General features: G+C 51.1%; 1 protein-coding gene across 1 annotated transcript in view; it reads right to left on the bottom strand.

The window, feature by feature from the left end:
- The window catches only part of ITIH2 (inter-alpha-trypsin inhibitor heavy chain 2), a 34,224-nt gene extending 18,326 nt beyond the window's left edge, over positions 1–15,898 (bottom strand). The window contains exons 1-12 of the mRNA XM_049776336.1: positions 15,466–15,898; positions 13,808–13,861; positions 11,050–11,219; positions 9,741–9,845; positions 7,488–7,650; positions 5,979–6,086; positions 5,721–5,849; positions 4,645–4,761; positions 2,950–3,118; positions 2,487–2,612; positions 1,340–1,521; positions 1–178 (exon numbers count right to left, since the gene is read on the bottom strand). The exon at positions 1–178 is cut by the window's left edge and continues 8 nt beyond it. Of these exons, the coding sequence (XP_049632293.1) occupies positions 1–178; positions 1,340–1,521; positions 2,487–2,612; positions 2,950–3,118; positions 4,645–4,761; positions 5,721–5,849; positions 5,979–6,086; positions 7,488–7,650; positions 9,741–9,845; positions 11,050–11,219; positions 13,808–13,861; positions 15,466–15,549 (1,585 nt within the window). The 5' untranslated portion in view covers positions 15,550–15,898. The remainder of the gene's footprint in view (positions 179–1,339; positions 1,522–2,486; positions 2,613–2,949; positions 3,119–4,644; positions 4,762–5,720; positions 5,850–5,978; positions 6,087–7,487; positions 7,651–9,740; positions 9,846–11,049; positions 11,220–13,807; positions 13,862–15,465) is intronic.
- Between the last annotated feature and the right edge of the window lie 4,416 nt (positions 15,899–20,314).

The following is a 20,314-nucleotide window of genomic DNA, read 5'->3' as shown; positions in this document are numbered from 1 at the left end:
CAGTGATAAAACTCTGTATATCTTCCAATATGCTGGCATTGTATTTGCCGGCCACCAGGATCTCGGAGCCGCCAAAGTAGTTGTGGAAGCTGTTCTGGGTGACATCTGCCACTGCTGCCTGTGGGTAGTTGAACTGGACATTCCGGAGCAAGGGCGTGGACACCTGGTTGTAGAATTTCTACAAGCCACAAAATCAGGAAGGTGAGAGACAAAATCAGAGACATCTGTGGGAGTTTTCTCTGAGTGGCCCCCAATGTTTAGCAGTTGCCTGGAAAAATCTCAGGATGGGGCTTGGGGAGGGAGATAAGATGCGGACTCAGAGATCTATAAGAGTGTTAAGGTTTGTTCTTTGTTTTGTTTTGTTCTGAGGCCACACAATTTGCTCAGGGCTCACTCCTGGCCCTGTGCTCAGGAATCAATCTTGTCAGGGAATCCATGGGATGTTGGGAATCGAACTCTGGTCAGCTGCATGCAAGTTCTTGTGTTATCTCTGGTTGAGATTTTAGTGTTGCTCTATCTCCCTGCAGTCACCAGCCAGAGAAGTTCAGAGACACCCCCAAATTAGAAAAGGCCATTGGGCCAATGTCCTCCCAACTGGAACTTCTTTCCTTCCCTGCCCTCAAGTTTAGCAATAGGCCTGTTTCTGGGCCAGTTTCTAGGCCACTTAAATGAAAGGATGATTCCTTCTTACAGGAGGGGGAACCTGCAGGCCACAACTGGGCCTGAAAACGAGCATCAGGGAGTCTGAGCCAGAGAAAGGACATGGTGTGTGTGTGTGTGTGTGTGTGTGTGTGTGTGTGTGTATGTGTGTGCTCGCGAGCACTCGAGGGCCTCTGTATGTATATGTGCGCGCAAGGCCTGGATGTGTGTCTATGTGTATTTGTGTGTGTGTGCAGGGCCTGGACTTGTGTGTGTCTGTGTATTGTGCAGGATCTGTGTGTGTGTTCATGTATGTGTCTCTGTGTGTGTGCAGGGCCACTGTGTGTGTGTGCAGGGCCTGGGTGTTTACGTATATTTGTGTAAATGTGCAAGGCCTAGACATGTCTGTGTATTGTGCAGGGCCTGGGTGTGTGTCTGTGTGTGTGCAAGTCCTGGGGATATGTCTGTATCCGTGTGTGTGTGTATGGCCTTTGTGTATGTTCAGGGCCTGTGTGTGTCTGTGTATTGTGCAGGGTGTGTGTGTATGTGTGTGCAGCAGGGCCCAAGTGGAAGCATTTGGGGTTCAGCAGGAATGGGTGCCCACCTCACTTCAAGCACCACTAGGGGATTCACAGGCAAGAAGGGGCAAGGACAAAAAGGGCATAGCCCGTGCCAGCACCGGGCAGGCACGCTGGGCCACCTTGAGCTGACTAGCCGTGTCCTGGTTCCCGTAGACCCTCTGCGCAATGCCCTGGTTGTCGTTGGAGAGTCGTCTCAGGAAGTCAAAGTCCACGTCGAACCCGATGCCCAGGCTGAACAGGGAGACATTGTCCGGGATGTTCTGCTTGACATTCTTCTGGATCTGGGACAATTTGAGCTCGCCTGAGGGTAAGAAGGATGGCCAAGTAGAGCAGAGGGCAGCATGGGAAACATGCCCACATCTAGTTCCTACTCTCTGCCCATCACCCACACTCGGGGCATTTCCCCAGGGACACTTCCGGAAGTGAGATGGATCAGTGAACACACATTGGGGCTGGGACTATCTACCCATTGGACCATGTTTTGGTGCCTGCTTGACTGGGGGCCGTGGTGCTTGGAAGAATCTGTGTGCTGGGGACTCCCACTGATAAACCAATTCTGGCAGGGCTCAGGGGCCATATGGGGTGCTGGGGATCGAATCTAAGTCAGTTGTGTGCAGCAAAAGCCCTCCTACTGCACAATTGCTCTCCTTCCTTCCTTCCTTCCTTCCTTCCTTCCTTCCTTCCTTCCTTCCTTCCTTCCTTCCTTCCTTCCTTCCTTCCTTCCTTCCTTCCTTCCTTCCTTCCTTCCTTCCTTCCTTCCTTCCTTCCTTCCTTCCTTGCCATACCCAGCAGCACGCAAGGGTTATATCTGGTTCTGCGCTCAGGAATCACTTCAGATGCTGCTTAGGGAACATACAGCATGCAAGGGGTTGAACCCAGGTCTACTGCGTATAAGACAAGTGCCCTTCCTGCTCTGCTGTCACTCTGGCTCCCATCTCATCTTTGCTATGATCCTAAAGTTGAATCCTAAATATGGGGTCACCATTGACTCCTTAGCAATGTTACAATGGCTGCTCTAGTCCCAGGCTCATCTTAGATGAGGTTCAGGGACCCTAGACGCCAGGCTCACCTGCAGACGGCAACTGAGTGCTCACTCTTACCAGGAGCCCCCAAACAGGCCCAGTGCAAACTGGAAAAAATGCCAGGGACCAGCCCAATTGGGTAAGAGATTCTGGGTCAGAAGATCCGAATGTTGTAGCACCCAAGGGGGGCATACAGGTCTAGGGAAAGGTCCCATGCACACACAGTGAGGAAAGAGTCACTTGCCTACTGTGGGGTCCCCGTCTGAGACCAGGATGATGAGTGACACGGAGTTGGGGGTCAGAAGCCCCAGGTTGTAGGTTTCGTTCAGGAGGGAGATAGCTCGTAGCAGTGCCTCATTGATGTTTGTGCCTGTGAGGGGTACACGGGGAGAACCCCATGATATATCAGTGCTGTAATGACAATGTCTTTTTCTGGGGGTGGGCATGACATCAGTGCTCAGAGCTTCTGAACATTTTCCCAGCCTCAGCTGTCAAAGTCTGGCTCTGGGAAGAGCAAAACCCCCCACTTCCTTGTGGGATAAGTCACCAGGCTCAGATCACCAGGCTGGCAACTGCAGGGGACACCAGCTGGGATCTTAACATGAACATTCCTGTGTTGTGCTCTGGGAGGTGAGACCCAGTGCCTTATTACCTGTTGCCTGGGAAGACAGAGCCATGGCTTTGAGGGGCTGCAGGCCACTGCTCACCTCCGCTGGGCTGGATTTTCTCCACGTACTTCTTGGCACTGGCCACTTGTGTCTTGGTGGCTGGGACCAGGGCGTTCCTCCAGGTGCGAATATGGTGGTTAAAGTCAACCACGGTGAAGTGGTCCTCGGTGCGGAGATCGTCCAGGATGGTTTTCATGGCTTCCACCATCTGGGGGGCCACATAGAGGCTGAGTATAGAGCCCCCAGGACACAGAAGAAACCAGCAGCAGGGAAACCCCTGCTTTCCTGGGGTTGCTTCCCAAGGCCACTCTGGCTGGGATTCCCCCATGCTTGTCAAATGGTTTCTGTTTCTTCTGGCAGCCTCTGGCCCCATCCCTGGTCTCTGCACTCCTGTGACTGAAACCTGCACTACCCTCAGGGGTCTCAGAGTTGGGGGACTTTCTAGGGGTCTCTCCAGCCCAAGCACTTACTCATCTTTTTTTTTTTTGTTTTTTTGTTTTTGTTTTTGGGCCACACCCATTTGATGCTCAGGGGTTACTCCTGGCTATGTGCTCAAAAGTCGCTCCTGGCTTGGGGGGGACCATATGGGACGCCAGGGGATCGAACCGTGGTCCGTCCCACGTTAGCTCTTGCAAGACAGACGCCTTACCTCTAGCGCCACCTTCCCGGCCCCAACACTTACTCATCTTTCCATGGCCATGGTCCAGCCACTGCTCAGTCCCATGGACCTTCCTTGCTTCCCGCTCCTGCTCCGTGACTAACTTGCCTCTGAGCTAAGCCCTGGCCTTGCTCTGATTCACTTCTTCCTGCTTTTTTTGTTTGTTATTTTGGTCACACTCAGAAGTGCTCAAGCTGATTTCCTTCTCTGTGCTCAGGGACCACTCCTGGCAGACTCAGGGGATCATATGGAATGTTGGGATCGAACATGGGTCAGCCACATGCTAGGCAAACACCCTCCCTGCTGTGCTATCTCTGTGGCTCCTCCTGCTTTTAGTCTATCGCTCGCTTCCCTATGTTCCTCTCCTTGAATGAAGCCTAGTCTCGGTCTTCTCTGCTGCTTCCTCCTCTTCTCCCCATTTTTTTTTTTTTTTTTATTTTTGGTTTTTGGGCCACACCCGGTGATGCTCAGGGGTTACTCCTGGCTATGCGCTCAGAAATTGCCCCTGGCTTGGGGGGACCATATGGGACGCCGGGGGATCGAACCGTGGTCCGTTCCTTGGCTAGCGCTTGCAAGGCAGACACCTTACCTCTAGCGCCACCTCGCCGGCCCCTCTTCTCCCCATTTTTAAAAATAATTGGGGCAACACCCAGCAGCGCTCAGGGTTACTCCTGGCTCTGTGCTCAGAAATTACTGATGGCAGGTTTCGGGGAATGTTTGGGATGCTGGGGGTTGAACCCAGGTTGGCCTCATGCAAGGCAACCATCCTCACTGTGTATCACTCTGGCCACATCTCTCCCCCTTTCCCAATCACCGAGCACCCCAGAGCTCCCTCTTCTTACTCTCTGTCTCCTGGTTGTTCTCACATCTCCTTGTTCTAGGTGTCTCAACAGACAGGCGGTTCCCAATAGTCCTTCACATATTGTATGTGAGAGAATTTGTACGGTCGATGTTCTACTTTACCCACCTTTGGCACCCATGATTGGTAGGTACTTCCAGGCACCCATTTGGGGAGTACCACCCTGGGACGGGAGTGTGGAGGAGCCTCAGCGGGCCCCCAATAATTGGGGACTCACTTGCTTCATCTTTATTCCCCACATGGAACCGCTGACATCGATGACAAACAGGATGTTCTTGGGAATTGGGTCCATGTTTTCCGGAGAGAAAAAGTGCACAAAATAGCCATTGGAGGCCTGTAAAACAGATTGTAGGTGTGATTAAATTGTCCCCACAAGGGCTGGGTCGTGATGGGGTATCCTGGGAATGGAGGCTATCAGCTCTTAGGTACCCCAAACTGTGGCCCCCAGACCCACCTGTGCCTTCTTTCCTGCACCCCTCACTTCGTCCCCTCATACACTCCCTCATGCCTCCCTAACACTCCTTCACCACTCATTCCTGTTATGGAAGAAAGACCCACCTCTCAACGTTCTGGGGGGGGCCCTATCTGCTCCTCTCTGATCCCCCCAGTCTTAGAAGCAGCTGGCCAATTAAGTAGAGGCTCACCTGAGGCCAGGTGCAGGGGCCTGAGCTAACAAGGCATCCCTGAACCCATAGAGAAAGCACCATGGCTGAGAACAGCCCGAATGTGGGAGCAGATTGGGTGGTGGGAAAGGAGGAGATCCTGACCCAATGGGTCCACACAGTCAGGCAGCTGCATTCTAGCCCCAGTAACAAACACCAGGACAGATGGGCCATTGCTGTCCCTCAAGAATGGGGTACGCTCCCTCCCACAGCCACTAGGGGCACTCATCTCAACCCCTTTCCCAGGTTCCCCTTTCCTGTTTGTATGAAGGAGGACAGGGTGGGAGGACAGCACTCCCTAGAAACAGTGATTCCAGGGGCTCTAAGACCAGGCAGCAGAAAGGGGGTTCAGGAAAACCTCCCACAAAGTCATGGCTGCTGGTCTTCATCTTCCTCTCCTGGGTCATCCCCTCAGGTTCGCCCAGAACCGTTCAGTGACTTCCTGCTTCCTGTCCCACCCCCCCACCCCCCCCCCCACACACACAAGAGTTCGGACCAGGGAAATCGACCTGCTGGCCTCTGCTCAGTTTCTCTCTTGGGGAAGATTGGGGAGGCTGGACCACGCCTCTTCCTGCAGCTGAACACGGCCTGGGCCCCCCTCCCAGTCCCCTGCCCTGGCCCCTTGGCCAACCTGGAGCTCTCCGGCCTTCTTCTCCCTGCTCACGTCATACATCACCACCAACTCCCCGTCCACTGCCGTTGCCAAGCATGTTGGACACCTCCTCTGCTGACTCAACGTGGGCTTGAAGGCGACGTGGGCCTGGCAGGGATGAAGGCATCAGTGCAGAGCAAGGCAGTGCTGGGGGGAACCTCCCTCACCCTGCCAAGGGCAGTTCTGGACCCAAAGCCCCGCCATGGAAGGGTCAGATTGTGTCCACTCTCGAGGTACCTTATGCTGCCCTTTCGAGATGACTGGGACCCCCACAAAATGCCCTTGAAAGGTGTCGGGAATGTGGAGAAACCGGATTCCTTGGGGTTCATTGATCCACACGTCCACCTGCGATGGTGATGAGGGCCATAGGCCACAGGACAGTCAGACAGTTGCATTCCCGCAAGGCCCCCACTTACTGAAGTTGCTCCCAAGACAGCTCAGCTGCTTACCCTTTTCCCCATATTTCTGGAGACCTGATCTGTTGCCCCATTTGTTGGGTCCCATTTACTCCTTTGCTGATTGTTTGTGTATCCTCAAAGAGCTCCCAGAATGAGAAATTGATTCCCATCCCTTCTCCCCTTTTGGAGAAAGATCTTGGTAATATTTATCCGCAGCAAATAATCCACACAGACAGGAGGGTTAAGGGGTAAAAGGTTGGGCGAAGAGAGTCCTTTGTCAGCCTGCTGCAAGCTCCAAAAAACACTCGAGCCACCCAGCAAACTCTGGCAAAAGACCCAGAACACCTCGCTCCCAAACAGCTCTCAACAGCGCCCCCACCTGGAAGGTCAAGGTGGGACAACAAGCAAAGAATAATCTTATGGAAATATTTTCATATACAACACTGATCTACCTATGGGGGTGTGTGAAAAGGGTACCCAGACCCCTGCATTGCATGTGGTCTGGAGGCTCATCTATCAGCTCCAAGTTTATCTCTAGTTTATCTCTGGATAAGCTAGAACCTTTCTGGAAAGCAACACATTTCATACATGAAAAGTTTCAGTGAGTGTAGAAAACTCAGGGAAGAATATGGATGCCAGAAATAGAAGATCCTCCATGATTTAGGAGGAAAAAATAAAAACAGCCCCCCCCAAATACCCAAATGCTTTTAAATAGAACTAAAAGAAAATCATAATCAAGGATATAAGATCCAGCTTTTGAATTTAAAGTATTAAAAATGACTCTGGGGTTGAAGTGATAGCACAGCAGTAGGGCATTTGCCTTGCAGGCTGCCAACCCAGGATGGACCTGGGTTCGATTCCTGGCATTCCATATGGTCCTCCAAGCTGTCTAGGAACAATTTCTCTCTATTTTTTTTTCTTTTGGTCTATGTTTGAGGAGCAATTTCTGAACATAGAGCCAGGTGTGGCCCAAAAATTAAAAAAAAAGGCTCTGTGGACCCCAAACTCAATGGTGAAGACTATCATGAGGATGGGGGGGATTAGATATTAGATACATGGAAGGACTCTATGAGAAATGAAAGCAGAGAGTAGCGGGGAGGGGGCCCCAAAGTGAGAACAGTCATGCCAGTAGCTTTGGCTCTGGCCCTGCCACTGAGCCAGGAAACCTTTGAGCCGTGGAAGCTGCCACCCGCCCGCCTGTCCCCTGGTTATGGGCCCTTGTCAGCACAGCCTCTGGCAGCCAGGAAGCCTGTCCAAATAGGGAGGAGCCTGAACTCTGCACCCAGGGCCTTGGCAGGGCAGTAACTTTGCAAGGTCGGGTTAAGGAGCCCGGTCTTTCACCGCCTACCTCCAAGTGCTTGGCCAGCCGGCCGGGCTGCAGGTAGATCCGATGCTCATAGGAATTAAGCGTCCTCCATTTTACTTCCTTGTATTTAAGGACAAAGTGCACCTTAGCCCCAGGATGCATGGTCACTTCTGCGTTGAAGTGGTCCATATCCTGGTCACGGCTCCTGAAGGGAAGGTGACTTAGGGAAGTCACTGCCCACTAACAAGAGTGCATGAGAGACCCAGAAGCAAGGCGGTTGGTACAGACACTTTCCTTGACAGTCCCCACAGACCCAGAGAGATAGTGTGGGTCCTGCTAGGTGGGCTCCTCTGACCAGCATTGGTCATGGCAGTCCCCAATGCCTGAGTTTCCTGCCGTTCGCCAAAGGCGCCCAACATTAGGTTCACGTCACTGACAGAAACACCACCTGGAAAATATCGATCGCTAATGCTTCCCAGGAAGTCTAATCCTGGCTTATCCCTCTGCGGCCTTCTCAGAAAGTGGGGAGCAAATTCCCAATTTCTGCATGAACTACAGTAGCCCAGCACCACCCCCTACACCCTCCAACAGAAACAGCTCAGCAATTTAGCCTTATCAAACTGCCAAGCCACCAGCTATGTTTGAGATTGATAAATGTTGGGCCCACAGCTGAAAAAGATCTTAATATTTTTTTTGTTGTTTTTGTTTTTTGGGTCACACCCGGCGGTGCTCAGGGGTTACTCCTGGCTGTCTGCTCAGAAATAGCTCCTGGCAGGCATGGGGGACCATATAGGACACCGGGATTCGAACCAACCACCTTTGGTTCTGGATCGGCTGCTTGCAAGGCAAACACCGCTGTGCTATCTCTCCGGGCCCAAGACCTTAATATTTTATAGTCGTGTCAACCCAGTAGGCTTCTCAGAAATTGGGTAGGAAATTTCCCTATAAATCTCCCCCAGTTCAACGAGCCTAAAGAGTAACACAGAAGATCCATTAGCATCAACCATAGACTAGTAAATCCTTAGACACTGTCTTTAGTAACCTTATGAAAAGAGAGAACAATAATTTCAAATTGACCCTTATTGGTCTAAGTTTTGATAATTCCATTAGCCAGCAATATGAAATGAATTTGTGCCTGCATGGAGTTAGGTTGAGAGAGTGGGTGGGAGATTGGGGAAGGGAAGGTCACACAGTTGATGGGATTAGTGCTTGAATATTTAGTGCCTGAAATGACTATATTATGAACAATTTGGTAAATCACGGCGTTATAATAAAAACAACAACAAACCCAGGTCCCCATTCTTGGTTTAGACTTCCATAACTGCCATAAAAGGGGTCTGTCCCCTTAAAATGACCCCCTGGTAAATGTCATTTAGAGGCAGTTGCAGGGGGGTTATATAAACCTTCAGTTCGAATGCAAGGGGATGGGGTGAAATGGGGTTGGTGGGTGTTGTTGCTCTTGCTGCTGGCTATTTCTCCTAATTGTTTCCTCCCAGAGCTGGCTGCATCTCCCTTATTGCTTTTCTGGAAAAATCGTTGGCCATTTCTGCTACCTTATAGCTTCTGCATTTCCTTCCACCTTTCCCTCGCTTCTCTGTCTCTGTCTCTCTCTGTCTGTCTGTCTGTCTCTCCTCTCTCTCCTTCTCTATATCTCTCCTCTGTCTCCACCCTTACAGGTTGGCTGTAAGGCCCCAGGCTACCCTACCCAGTCTATTCCCTCATTAAACCCAGTCTACAGAAAAATCATCAAGCTGACTGTTATGGGAGGTGCCCAGGAAGATATCAGGGGAGAGCTTGAAGGCTGGGGACCTGGGGGCTCAGACCATCCAGTTGAGCCTGACCTAATAATACTCAGCATAGGCAGCATCAGCCAGATGCACCTTGTTCTGCTTTCTCTTTCTTTTTTTTTTTTAATAAGTTTTATTGTGACCAAAGTGAATTATGAATCTTTCACAGTAATATTTAAGGTGCATAGTCGGCAATGAATCAGGGCCATTCCTGCCACCAGCGTTGTCCCTCCCTCCACCCCTGTTCTCAGCATGCATCCCATATCTGCCCTCTGATTCAGGCAAGAATGAGTGAGGTCAGGGAGGTCAAAGAAGGTGCTTATCACCCAGACCAGCCCCAGATTTTGTGGCACGCAGCCCCTGAACTTTCTTCCCTGGACAGAGACAAGGCTCATGGCTGCTGGAAAGCGTTCACCATCTGACTTCGGGGGCCTGGTTTGTGGTGAAGACTGGCTGGCTGGGGACTCCGTGGGACAGCTTATCCTCCCCTCCCCTCTCTTGCCCTTACCTCACCACGCCGGCAGTTTTTCCCTTCGCCATGGCATGGGCATAGAGTGTATGGGCCATAGATTTCTCCTTAACAAAACCAGTGAAGACCTCCCCGTTCACAGTCCTAGGAGAGAAGCAGAGGTTTAGCACAGAGAGGAAGAAGTGTGTGTGTGTGTGTGTGTGTGTGTGTGTGTGTGTGTGTGTGTGTGTGTGTGTGTGTGTGTGTCCATGTATCCTGGCCATTTCTCTGCACTCCAGAATGGCTTGAAGTTGATCCAAGGAGGACCTCCCCTTGTATTGGCGCTGGGTTTGAAGTGTTTCTCCAATGCTCCAGATGTGAAATCTTACCAGGTGTGAAATCTAGTGGAAATCACAGCCATGCAGAGGCAAAGCTTGTCTTGAATTTCAGAGCTGGGAACTGAGCTGGGAACCATATGCTTTGCCACTGAGCCAATACCCAGTTTTGAACCCTATACTTAAACTCTTATTTGATTGTAGTAATAGAGCTAAACTCCCATCATGGGTTTTCTAGGTTTCCCTCTGGATAGAGAGAATAAAACAAATGTCTAGTTCACAATTCTTGCTTCCTTCACTTCACATTAATTATGAAATGGGGAGACACCACCCTAGAGTAGGTTCTGGTTATTTAATTTCAAAAACAAAATTTGGGGGTGCCGAAGAGATAGCATGGAGGTAAGGATGCATGCAGAAGGGCGGTGGTTTGAATCCCGGCATCCCATATGGTTCCCTGAGCCTGCCAGGAGAGATTTTTGAGCACAGAGCCAGGAGTAACCCCTGAGCACCGCTGGATGTGACCCCAAAACAAACAAACAAAACAAACAAAATTTGGGGATGGAGTGATAGACCAGTGGGTAGGGCGTTTGCCTTGCATGCGGCTGACCCAGATTCGATCCCTGGCATCCCATAGGATCCCTGAGCACCACCGGGAATGATTCCTGAGCACAGAGCCAGGAAGAATCCCTGGGGATCAGGAAGAGAGGCAGGTTTAGGGGAGCGCAGGTCCCTACGCAAAACCCGCAGGACTAATCTTTAGCACCACATGGTCCCTCAGACACGGCAGGAGCAGTCCCGAGCACTGAGTTGGGAGTATCTTCTGAGTACTATTGGGTGTGACTTTAGGAAATAAATGAATTAATATTCAGGGTCCAGAGGAGGAATCAGTGACTAGTGGTGCTGGCCTTGCTGGCACGAGACAGTGAGTGTGATGCCCAGGGCTACCACCCCTTCACTCCCCAGGCAGTGGGTAGTGGGCACTAGGGCTCTGTGAGGGAGCACATCCTGTTTCTGGGTCTGCCACAGTTACTCACATGGAGAAGTTAGAGATGAAGGCACCTTTGGGGATCTGGACCTCAAACAAGGCGATCTGGGTATCTGGGGAGCTATTTATGAGCAGGACCTCGATGCTTGTGTCGGCCAGGCGTGACGTGATGATGGAGTTGACCTTGTATCTGTATAGGGTGACCGGGTCATGCAACAGCTGTGTGAGACAAAGGCACAGCTGTTGGGGGTCCGGGTACTTCCCATCCATGTCCCTAGCTCTCTGTGGTCCAAACACTCCTGAGGGGAAAGTGGGACTCTTCTCGGCAGCTGCCTTTGTTCCGAGCTGTCTAGAGTGTCACAGGGATGGCAGGGGAGGGCCTGGGTCCTCAGAGGGTGGTAAAGATGCAGAAACTTTTCATCAAATCCACACATTTAGCAGGTGTGGCACTTGCCTTGCATGAGGTAAACATAGGTCCATCCCCCTTTCCAGAGAGTCCCCCCAATCCCCTGCATTCTGCCAGGACCTATCCTGAACAACAACCAACTGAACAAACAAAAACAAAACAGAACACAAAATCAGGACCAGAGGGCTAGCACAGCAGGAAGAGTGTTTGCCTTGCACACTGACAATTCAGGTTCCAGCCTCGGCATCCCATATGCTCCCCAAACTAAGAGTGAATCCTGAGTACAGAGCAGGGAGTAACCCTGAGCACCAATGGTTGTAAAACCCACCCATCCCCACAGAACCCCTGAGTACCCAAAGAACAAAAGAAACCAAACAGTTGCACATTGTCATTAAGTAATGTGGTCACAAGATGGTTGACTTGTGTGGTTGAGTTGTTTTGATTTGGTTTGGTTTGGTTTTGGGGGCCATACCTAGCAGTGCTCAGAGGTTACTCCTGACTCAGAGCTCATGAATCAACTCCATCAACTCCAGTGGGGCTCAGAGGACCAACTGCTGGTGCCTGCTGGGGATGGGACTGACCCTGCAGGGCAAACACCTTCACCCCGTACTGTGTCTCTGGCCTGGCCATTGGAAAAGGGCAACAGATGTGATGGCATAAAGGAAGGAGAAGATGAGTCAGGGTCTGGTGAGGAGGGAGAAGGAGGAGGAAAGAGGTGGAGGAAGAAGAAAAAGAGGAGACGGAGGAGGTGGTAGTGGTGGTGGTGGAGGAGGAGGAGGAGGAGGAAGGGAGGAAGAGGAGAATTTCCAGGTACAAAGTTTGGGTGGGTCCCGGTGCTCCAAGGCCAAGAGTGCAAACTCAGCCCCAAAGTGGACCTCTAAGAACTCAGGCAATTTGCGTTCGCATCTAAAAGAATACTTCATTTTATGCAGATTTTTGTTCTGGGGCCACAGTTAGGGCAAGACCTTGGCAGCCACAGCCACAACCACTGTTGGGCCCTCAGAAGGACATTTTCATAGGCCTCCAGCTACTAACCTGGGTTAAGTCAGGATGTAGCAAAACTTTGCCATGGCAGAGACAGACAGACACAGAGAGAGATAGATGATAGAGCTAGAGACAGACAGAGAGACAGAGACACAGACATACACACACACACATACACAGAGAAAGAGAGAAATAGAGAGGAATTTCCGTGCTGACCCCTAGTCTCCAGCTGCCCTTTGCTGCTGCCCTGGACACTGCAGACTTGGGCAAGAAGGGGAAGTGTTGCAAGTGGGCAAATGCTCTCATCCTGGGCGGGAGAGTGGTCGATGCTGGTCATAGGTGATGGGGATCATTTGGGCAGCATGGGACAGACTGACGTGGGTCAACTCACCTTGGCCTTCCCAGACTCCCCAGAACACTTCTGTGTAGAGGGTAACCACACGTAACTGTGGGAATTAGCAGTGCACAGCAAACATGTCCTCCCCCACACCCTGTGCCCCTTATGTCCTGAGCTGGGGCCATTCATAGGGACACATGTGTTCATGGGGACACACATTCATGAAGACACATATTTATGGACACACATTCACTGACACACATTCATGAAGACACACATTCATGGGGACACACTCATACATGCAGAACCCCATGGCCTGAAACATCCCACCAGCATGTCAGGAATTTAGGAGTGCCTATCCTCCATTCTGGGATGCAATGCTGAAACTCGTTTCTTTTTTCCACTTTCCATGTTTTACCCTGGGCCATGCCCAGCTGTGCTCTGAGTTTCTCTCAGTGAGGCTCAGGGTGCCCAGAACAGACCCTCATGGGTGCCTCCCAAGTGTTCTCCCTTCACCACTGAAGCGAAATCTCTAACATGAGGACACCTGACTGACAACCAGAATCTCCCCCAGATACTGAGGAGCTCCTCGCCTACTCTGCTATCCAGTAGAGTGATAGTTTGGGGTGCCACACCCCCATTGGCACCATATTCCTGATGGCCAGACATCCCTGGCCCCATACCCTACAGCCAGCTCTGATCCTCTTCATGGATAGAAGGTTCTAGAGCCGTTCTGTGCTCCAGCATGGAGCTCCTCCAGACTTAAACACTGAGACCCCAGGTTCTGCTTTTGGGGTGCCCTGGGGCCCAGCACAGGCCATGCATAGGGGACAGTATCCAGTGTGCAGTGCTGGGCAGCCCAGAAATTATTGGCGGCCCTTGGCAGGCACTTCCAGGATTAGTTTTTGTCAGGAAGATCAATTTGCCAGGTTTAGTGTGAAGAGTTTTGGGGTGTTTCAAGATATCAGGAAGGGATGGTCAGCCCCTCTTTGATATCTACCACAATGGTCAGGACTGTCATCCTTCTCCATCTGGGCAGCCTGACCTTGTGCTCCCACATAGTCCCCTACCCCCCAGTACCTCATGATTCCAATCCTCCTCTGCAAGGTCCTGGGGATCTCCATACTCTGCAAACTAAAAAGAAGGGAACACAGTCCAATGCAATAACACTGCAAGAAGGGTGTTGGCCTTGCCAAAGCTGACTCGGGGTTCAATAGGATCCCATAGGGTCCCCCAAGCCTGCCAGGAGTGATTCCTGAGGGCAGATCTGAGAGTAACCCCTGAGGAAAACCCCTGAATGTTTGTTGAAGAGACCAAGGGCTGGGTTCATGCTCAGGTGGCCCAGATCCCATTCTGTTGTTTCTAGCATCCTCGAAGCCAATGACTGATATTTCTAGGTTCTGGTTTCTGTCCTGGCTTTGGTTTTGGGACTGTATCTGGGTGTGGTGGCAGAAATTGAACCCCAGTTCCAGCTTGTAAAGCCTGGATCTTCCCTAGCCCCCTTTCATATTTCTCTTGCTACTCATTTTTGCCCCATTTTTGGGGGGTGGTGATGAAGGGCATATCTGGTGATGTTCAGGGCTTACTCCTAGCTCTGCATTCAGGAATCACTCTTGGCAGTGCTCTGGGAGGATCCAGGGGATGCCAGAGATTGAACTCATTTTGGCAGTGTGTAAGGCAAGCTCCTTCCCCACTGTCCTATCTCTCTGGCCCTGGGAGGCCACTCTTTAGTGTTGCAAACTCTGACATTTCAGAGGACACCCACATAGTCGTCTTTGCTTGCAATCAACTCAATGATCACGACTATCTGGACACCACCCCAAGCAATGTTCAGGGCCCCCCAGAGCTGGTCTCAGTGCTCGGGGCCAGCACACAAGGCAACAGACAGTGCTAGGGCTGAACTGAACCCCCTTACTCTGAGCCATTTACCCAGCCCCCCAAAATAGTTCTTGAGTGACTTTCCAAATGACCCAGTCCAAAATTTTCCTTACAGATCAGGACACCCCTATCACCCCAAGCAGGATTGTTTCAAGGGCCTATGTCCTGGTGTCCAGGGGCTGAGGGAGTGACAACACTTCCAGAATGACTCTCACCCAGGAAGAGTGGTTCCTCAGCCTGCCAGGAGTAATTCTGGAGCACAGAGCCAGGAGGAACCCCTAAGCACATTCAGGTGTGGCCCAAAAATTAAAAAAAGGAAATAAAAAGACTCGCTCCCTGCCATGCTTGAAATTTTTTTTTTAATTCTCATTACACAATATTTTTATTTTTTGTCTTTGTTTTTGACCACACCCAGAGGCACTCAGGGGTTATTCCTGGCTCTGCACTCAGAAATTGCTCCTGGCAGGCTTAGAAGACCATATGGGATGCCGGAGATCGAGTCCAGGTCCATCCCAGGTAAACTACATGTAAGGCAGATGCCCTACCACGGTGCTATCACTCTGGCCCCACATCTCACGTTTTGCATTCTGATTACAGCCTTTGCATGAGATGCATGATTATCCCTGTGTCCAGAAAAGCAGAGGGTGCCTGAACCCACATACAAGGTACAGTTGAGCCCTGGCAAGCACTTGACTACATGGTATTAATTCTCATGTGTTCCATGCCTCTCAGGTGATCCAAGACTCAACGAGGGACCCTTGTTCACAGATGAAAAATCTCTGGAAGGTTCTGCCCAGCTGCCTAATTCTCAGTGTCCCATGGAGAATGAGGCTTGAGGGGGGCCCTCTATCGGTACTTACGTCATGAAGATCATACATGGGAGTCTCAAAGACTGCTTCTTGGGCCAGGAGTCCCCAGAGGAGAAGGCACACCAGGGATCCCATTGCGGGGGAGGCTCTGAGATGCCCCCAGTATCCACCACGCCAGGAGTGGCCCCCGAGGACAGTGGCTTTAAAGAGGAGCACGGGGAAGCAGAGGAGACTCAAACTGTTTGGAAACGGGACAAATATTTGCTCTGCAGATCTGGAGCTGTGGGGGTAGCCGGGTCACTGGAGGTTACTCAAACAGCCCCTCTGGACCCCCTGAGGGACCACAGTCAGGGCCCCACATTTCTGCTTTGCCAGATCCTCCAGACAGAATTCGCCTGGGCGAGAGCTGGGCTGAGAAACAGGTAGAGCAGGAAGGAAGGAGCCTAGGAAACTCTCTGAAAGCAAGATCTTCTGATTGAGCAGAGCCCTGATGGCGGAAGGAGCTTTCTTCTCCCCTTTCCCCTCTGCCCTTCCTCTCTCCTCTCCCCTCTCCCCTCTCACTTCTTCTTCTGCTCTTTGACTCCTGGGAGCTGGGCTTACCCAGGAATTGGGCAATGAAGCGGTAGCCCCAAGGTCTTATGGGGGAAGCAGCAGGAATTTGTAACCTCTGCCCCTGCCCTCTGAGCCACTGGGCCAGGCAACCAGGATGGAATCTTCAAAAGGAGAGTATGGACTTTTGGCTCAGGCACCAGCGTGACCTTCAGCTTTCTGGAGTTGTAGGTGGGGGTGGGGTGGGGTGGGGAGGTGAGGGTGGGGGGGTGGGGGGCAGGATCCTGCCTCCTCTTTAGTTTATAAATATTGAGAGGCCCAGAGACTGCACAGCGGATAAGCTGAGAAGAGACAGGAATGATCTCTGAGAGCAGAGCCAGGAGTGATCTCTGAGCACAGAGCCAGGTGTGGCCCCAAATCAACCAATCAGGGGCTGGAGAGATAGCACAGCTGTAGGGCGTTTGCCTTGCACGCGGCTGACCCAAGACAGACCTGGGTTCAGGTCTGTCCCATATGGTCCCATATGTCCCATATGGTCCCCAAGCCAGGAGCGATTTCTGAGTGCAGAGCCAGGAGTAATCCCTGAGAGCCACTGCATGTGGCCCAGAAAAAAACAAAAACAAAAACACAACCAACCAACAGGTGTTGGTGCTGGCCAGACCTGAGGGGACAGAGGGGGCAGGGCTTGCCTAGGTTAGTCACAAGACCTGGCTGCCTTGTTCATGGTTCTTCTTTAGGAGAGGCAGCTTGTTCCCCTCCCACACGTCTGTCTCAGTCTCATTATCACAGTTTCCTCCTCTGTACAGGGAGCCCGTATCCCTCTATCACAATACCCCCTGTAAGGTGAACCAGGCACCCCAGCTCCACCTGCTGCCCTGACACTGTATCCGCCAGTGGGGGAAGAATTTTATCTCCTACAACAAACAAGATCTATCCCCTCCAGTCTAGGGGCCCTGAAACAGTAACTTAGTTAGGGGGGACAATCTGAGCCCCAGCTGAGGGGCCCTCCAGGCCTGCTTGTTCTCCACCCCAGGGGAGAACCTAGGGGGCCATACCACTCGCACCCTGCTGGATAACACCCCAGTCTTGTTCCCCAGCAGGAACTGGAAGGGAAACAATGCTCCCGTTCAGCTCTGTGCCTGCGGCTTTCGAAGTAGCCACTGTGCACACCTAAAGGGGTTGTTAGTGGTTCGAGGGCCCTAGAGTTCTGGCTTTCCTGGGTGGGGTGTGGGGTCCCCCATCTGACAATCCCCATGGCACTGGATATTTGCCCAGGAACCCCAGAACATGCAACAGACACCCAGGGCCCGATGAGCTGGGGGCATTCATTCAATCAATCTTCCGAGGTATAAGGTGTGCTGATGCCCCAGAGGATGGGGTGTCAGGGCCAGTTGGACTGGGAAGACCCTTACATCGCACCTCACTGTAGGAAGGGCCAGCCCCAAAATGACACCTTCTAGTCTTATCTTCCAACATGATTTGAGAATATCAGAAATGAAACCAAGGTTCCTTTTATATATATATATATATATATATATATATATATGTATGTATATATATGTTTGTATACATATTTTACTTTATTTACACATGGTGGTAAATTATTTTATTTACACAGTTAATTAATAATTAATTATAATTATAAGGTATTGTATATAATATAATAATTATAATAAATTAATAACAATAAAATTAATGAATTTTGGTTCAAAATTGTTGATTGAGTTTTAGTCATTTAATATCCCTTAACTAGTGTATGTTTACTGCCACCAATGCCCTCAGTTTCCCTCCCACCCTCCCACCTGCCTGCTTCTGGGGCAGGCATTTTGCTTCTTGATCTTATCTCTCTCTCTCTTCTTTTTTGACACCATGATTTACACTACTGATAATGAAGGGGTATCATACATAGCACTTTATCCCCTTTCAGCACCAAGGTGCCTTTTTAAAGCACAGAACCTCTGCTTCTCACAGGGAGATTTATGTATAGGAAAAGTAGAGACACATGTTTTAGGATAATACACATAGATTCTAAATAATGGTCTGGGGGTTAGAGGAGAGGAAGGAAGGCAGGGAAGGAAAAGAATAAAGGAAGGAAGGAAAGAAGAAAGGAATGATGAAGGGAAGAAGGGAGGGAGGAAGGAAGGAAGGAAGGAAGGAAGGATGGAAGGAAGAAGGAAGGGAGGGAGGGAGGAAGGGAGGGAAGGAAGGAGGGAGGAAGGGAGAGAAGGAAGAAGGGAAGAAGGAAGGGAGGGAGGGAGGAAGGGAGTGAAGGAGGGAGGAAGGTAGAGAAGGAAGGGAAGAAGGAAGAAAGGGAGGAACAAAGGGAAGAAGAAAGAAAAAAGGAAGGAAAGAAGGAAGAAAGGGAAGGAGGGAGAGAGAGAGGGAGGGAGGGAGGGAGGAAGGAAGGAAGGAAGGAAGGAAGGAAGGAAGGAAGGAAGGAAGGAAGGAAGGAAGGAAGGAAGGAAGGAAGGAAGGAAGGAAGGAAGGAGTGGTTTTCCTAGGACTGACTGTCCAGGCCATGCTCCTGCCCCAGCACATACCTGTGTCTGGGAGCCCCAGGGGCCCACCCAGCAACATGAGGTGTGATTCGGTTGGCCCAGGACCCAGACCATGGGTTGTCAGTGACTGGTCAATAAAATAAATGCAAACTGGACCAGAGAGATAGCACAGCGATAGGGCGTTTACCTTGTACGTGGCGGACCCAGGACAGATTTGGGTTTGATTCCCGGTTTCCCATATGATCCCAGAGCCTGCCAGGAGCTATTTCTGAGCACAGAGCCAGGAATAACCCCTGAGTATTGTTGGGTGTGAACCCAAAACCAAAAATAAAATAAAATAAAACAAAATAAATGTGAACAATGTAAGAAAACATAAACCAGAATAAACAAAGAGATAATGTAGCAATGCAGGCTGGGCAGATGGTCCTCACATGGGAGTAGCAGGTGGAAGAGAATCCCTTTCTCCCCCAGCAATGAGGGTTCTAAGACCAGGGACTCCCTGGAGCCCTGCTAGGTCAGCACCGACAGAGTGCGTGCTGCCCACTAGGTGGCGGAAAGCACCCACTTGCGGGCCTGGGGAAAGTGAGCCTGGTGGCCAAGTGGCCAGATTAGGTGACTCCAGACTAGGGGCTGCTGCCGGTTGCACTTGGCAGGTGGCAAGAGGGGAGAGGCTGGGCAACCCTAGGGGGTCCTCTATGCTTGCCCCACACTGGCAGTAACCCTGGGAAGGGAAGTGGCTTCCCCCTCTGTGCCTACTTTCTTCTCAGTAAACACCTTTGGGAGGGACCCAGTACAGCCCTCTGCAAGCCCCCGTTGTCACCTGGGCTGTGCATAGGGAGGTGAGCGTCGGGTACCACTATCCTAATTCATGAGGGAGTTGGAGCGGGTGTAAATGCAGGAAGATGGACCTTGTGCAAGGGTCCAGGGGCCTGTGTGCAAGGCAGGTGGCCATGTGAAAGGCAAGTGGCCATGTGCAAAGTGAGTGGCTGTACGCAAAGAAGTTGGCCGTGTGAGAGCAGGTGGCTGCGTGCGTTGCATAGTATGGCCATATGCAGAACAAGGTTGGGAGGACACATGTGGGGAAGACAGGGGTTAATTCTGAGGTTTTAGGAATAGGGGTCAGGGCTTCTCAGTGGGAGGGCTCCTGAGACCAAGGGAGGGGCAGAGGTACAGGGCTGGGACTGGCAGGCACTTTCTCTTCTGGGTCTGTGTCCACCAAGATGGGGTGTTGGGGCTAAGTAAGGGGTGTTTTTTTCTGCTCTAACAGGTCCCTTGTCTAAACTGCACTGACTTGATTCCTTAAGGAAAGTGAACCCACAGTGAGGGTCTGTGAGGAAGAGGCATCTCTCATATTTTTGTTTGTTTTGTTTTGGAGAACCACACCTGGTGTCCCTCAGGGGTTACTACTAGCTCTGCAGTCGGGTCATTCCTGGCAGGTTTGGGGGATGTTATGAGATGCTGAGGATTAAACCCAGGTTGGCAGTTCACAAGGTAAAGGCTCTATCCCTGTGCTATTGCTTCCACCCTTCTTTTACATGGAGGATGAACATGATCATATGATCGTGTCCTGAGCGGTGGGAGGACACAACAGGGCAGCGCTGCCCACATCTGTATTCAGTGCCTAAGAGGCCACCCTGTCAGAACCAAATGAACCTGACTCTGCTCCCTGCCCACCCCTTCAGATAATGAGGCGAACAGTGTTTCTGGGGCACTGGCTCTTTTCATGGAACTTTCAAATCCCAGATAAATCATTGTCCACTTCAGCCAAAGGTCTGAAAAACTTTTCAGCTTCATTTTGACTACCCCCACTCAGAGATTTTTGTTTATTTATTTACTTTTTGGTTTTGGCCACA

This window comes from Suncus etruscus, chromosome 7 (assembly GCF_024139225.1).
Source record: "Suncus etruscus isolate mSunEtr1 chromosome 7, mSunEtr1.pri.cur, whole genome shotgun sequence".
NCBI classification, from domain to species: domain Eukaryota; kingdom Metazoa; phylum Chordata; class Mammalia; order Eulipotyphla; family Soricidae; genus Suncus; species Suncus etruscus.
The sequence above is the reverse complement of the archived record's forward strand: the minus strand, read 5'-3'. Positions and strand labels throughout refer to the sequence as shown.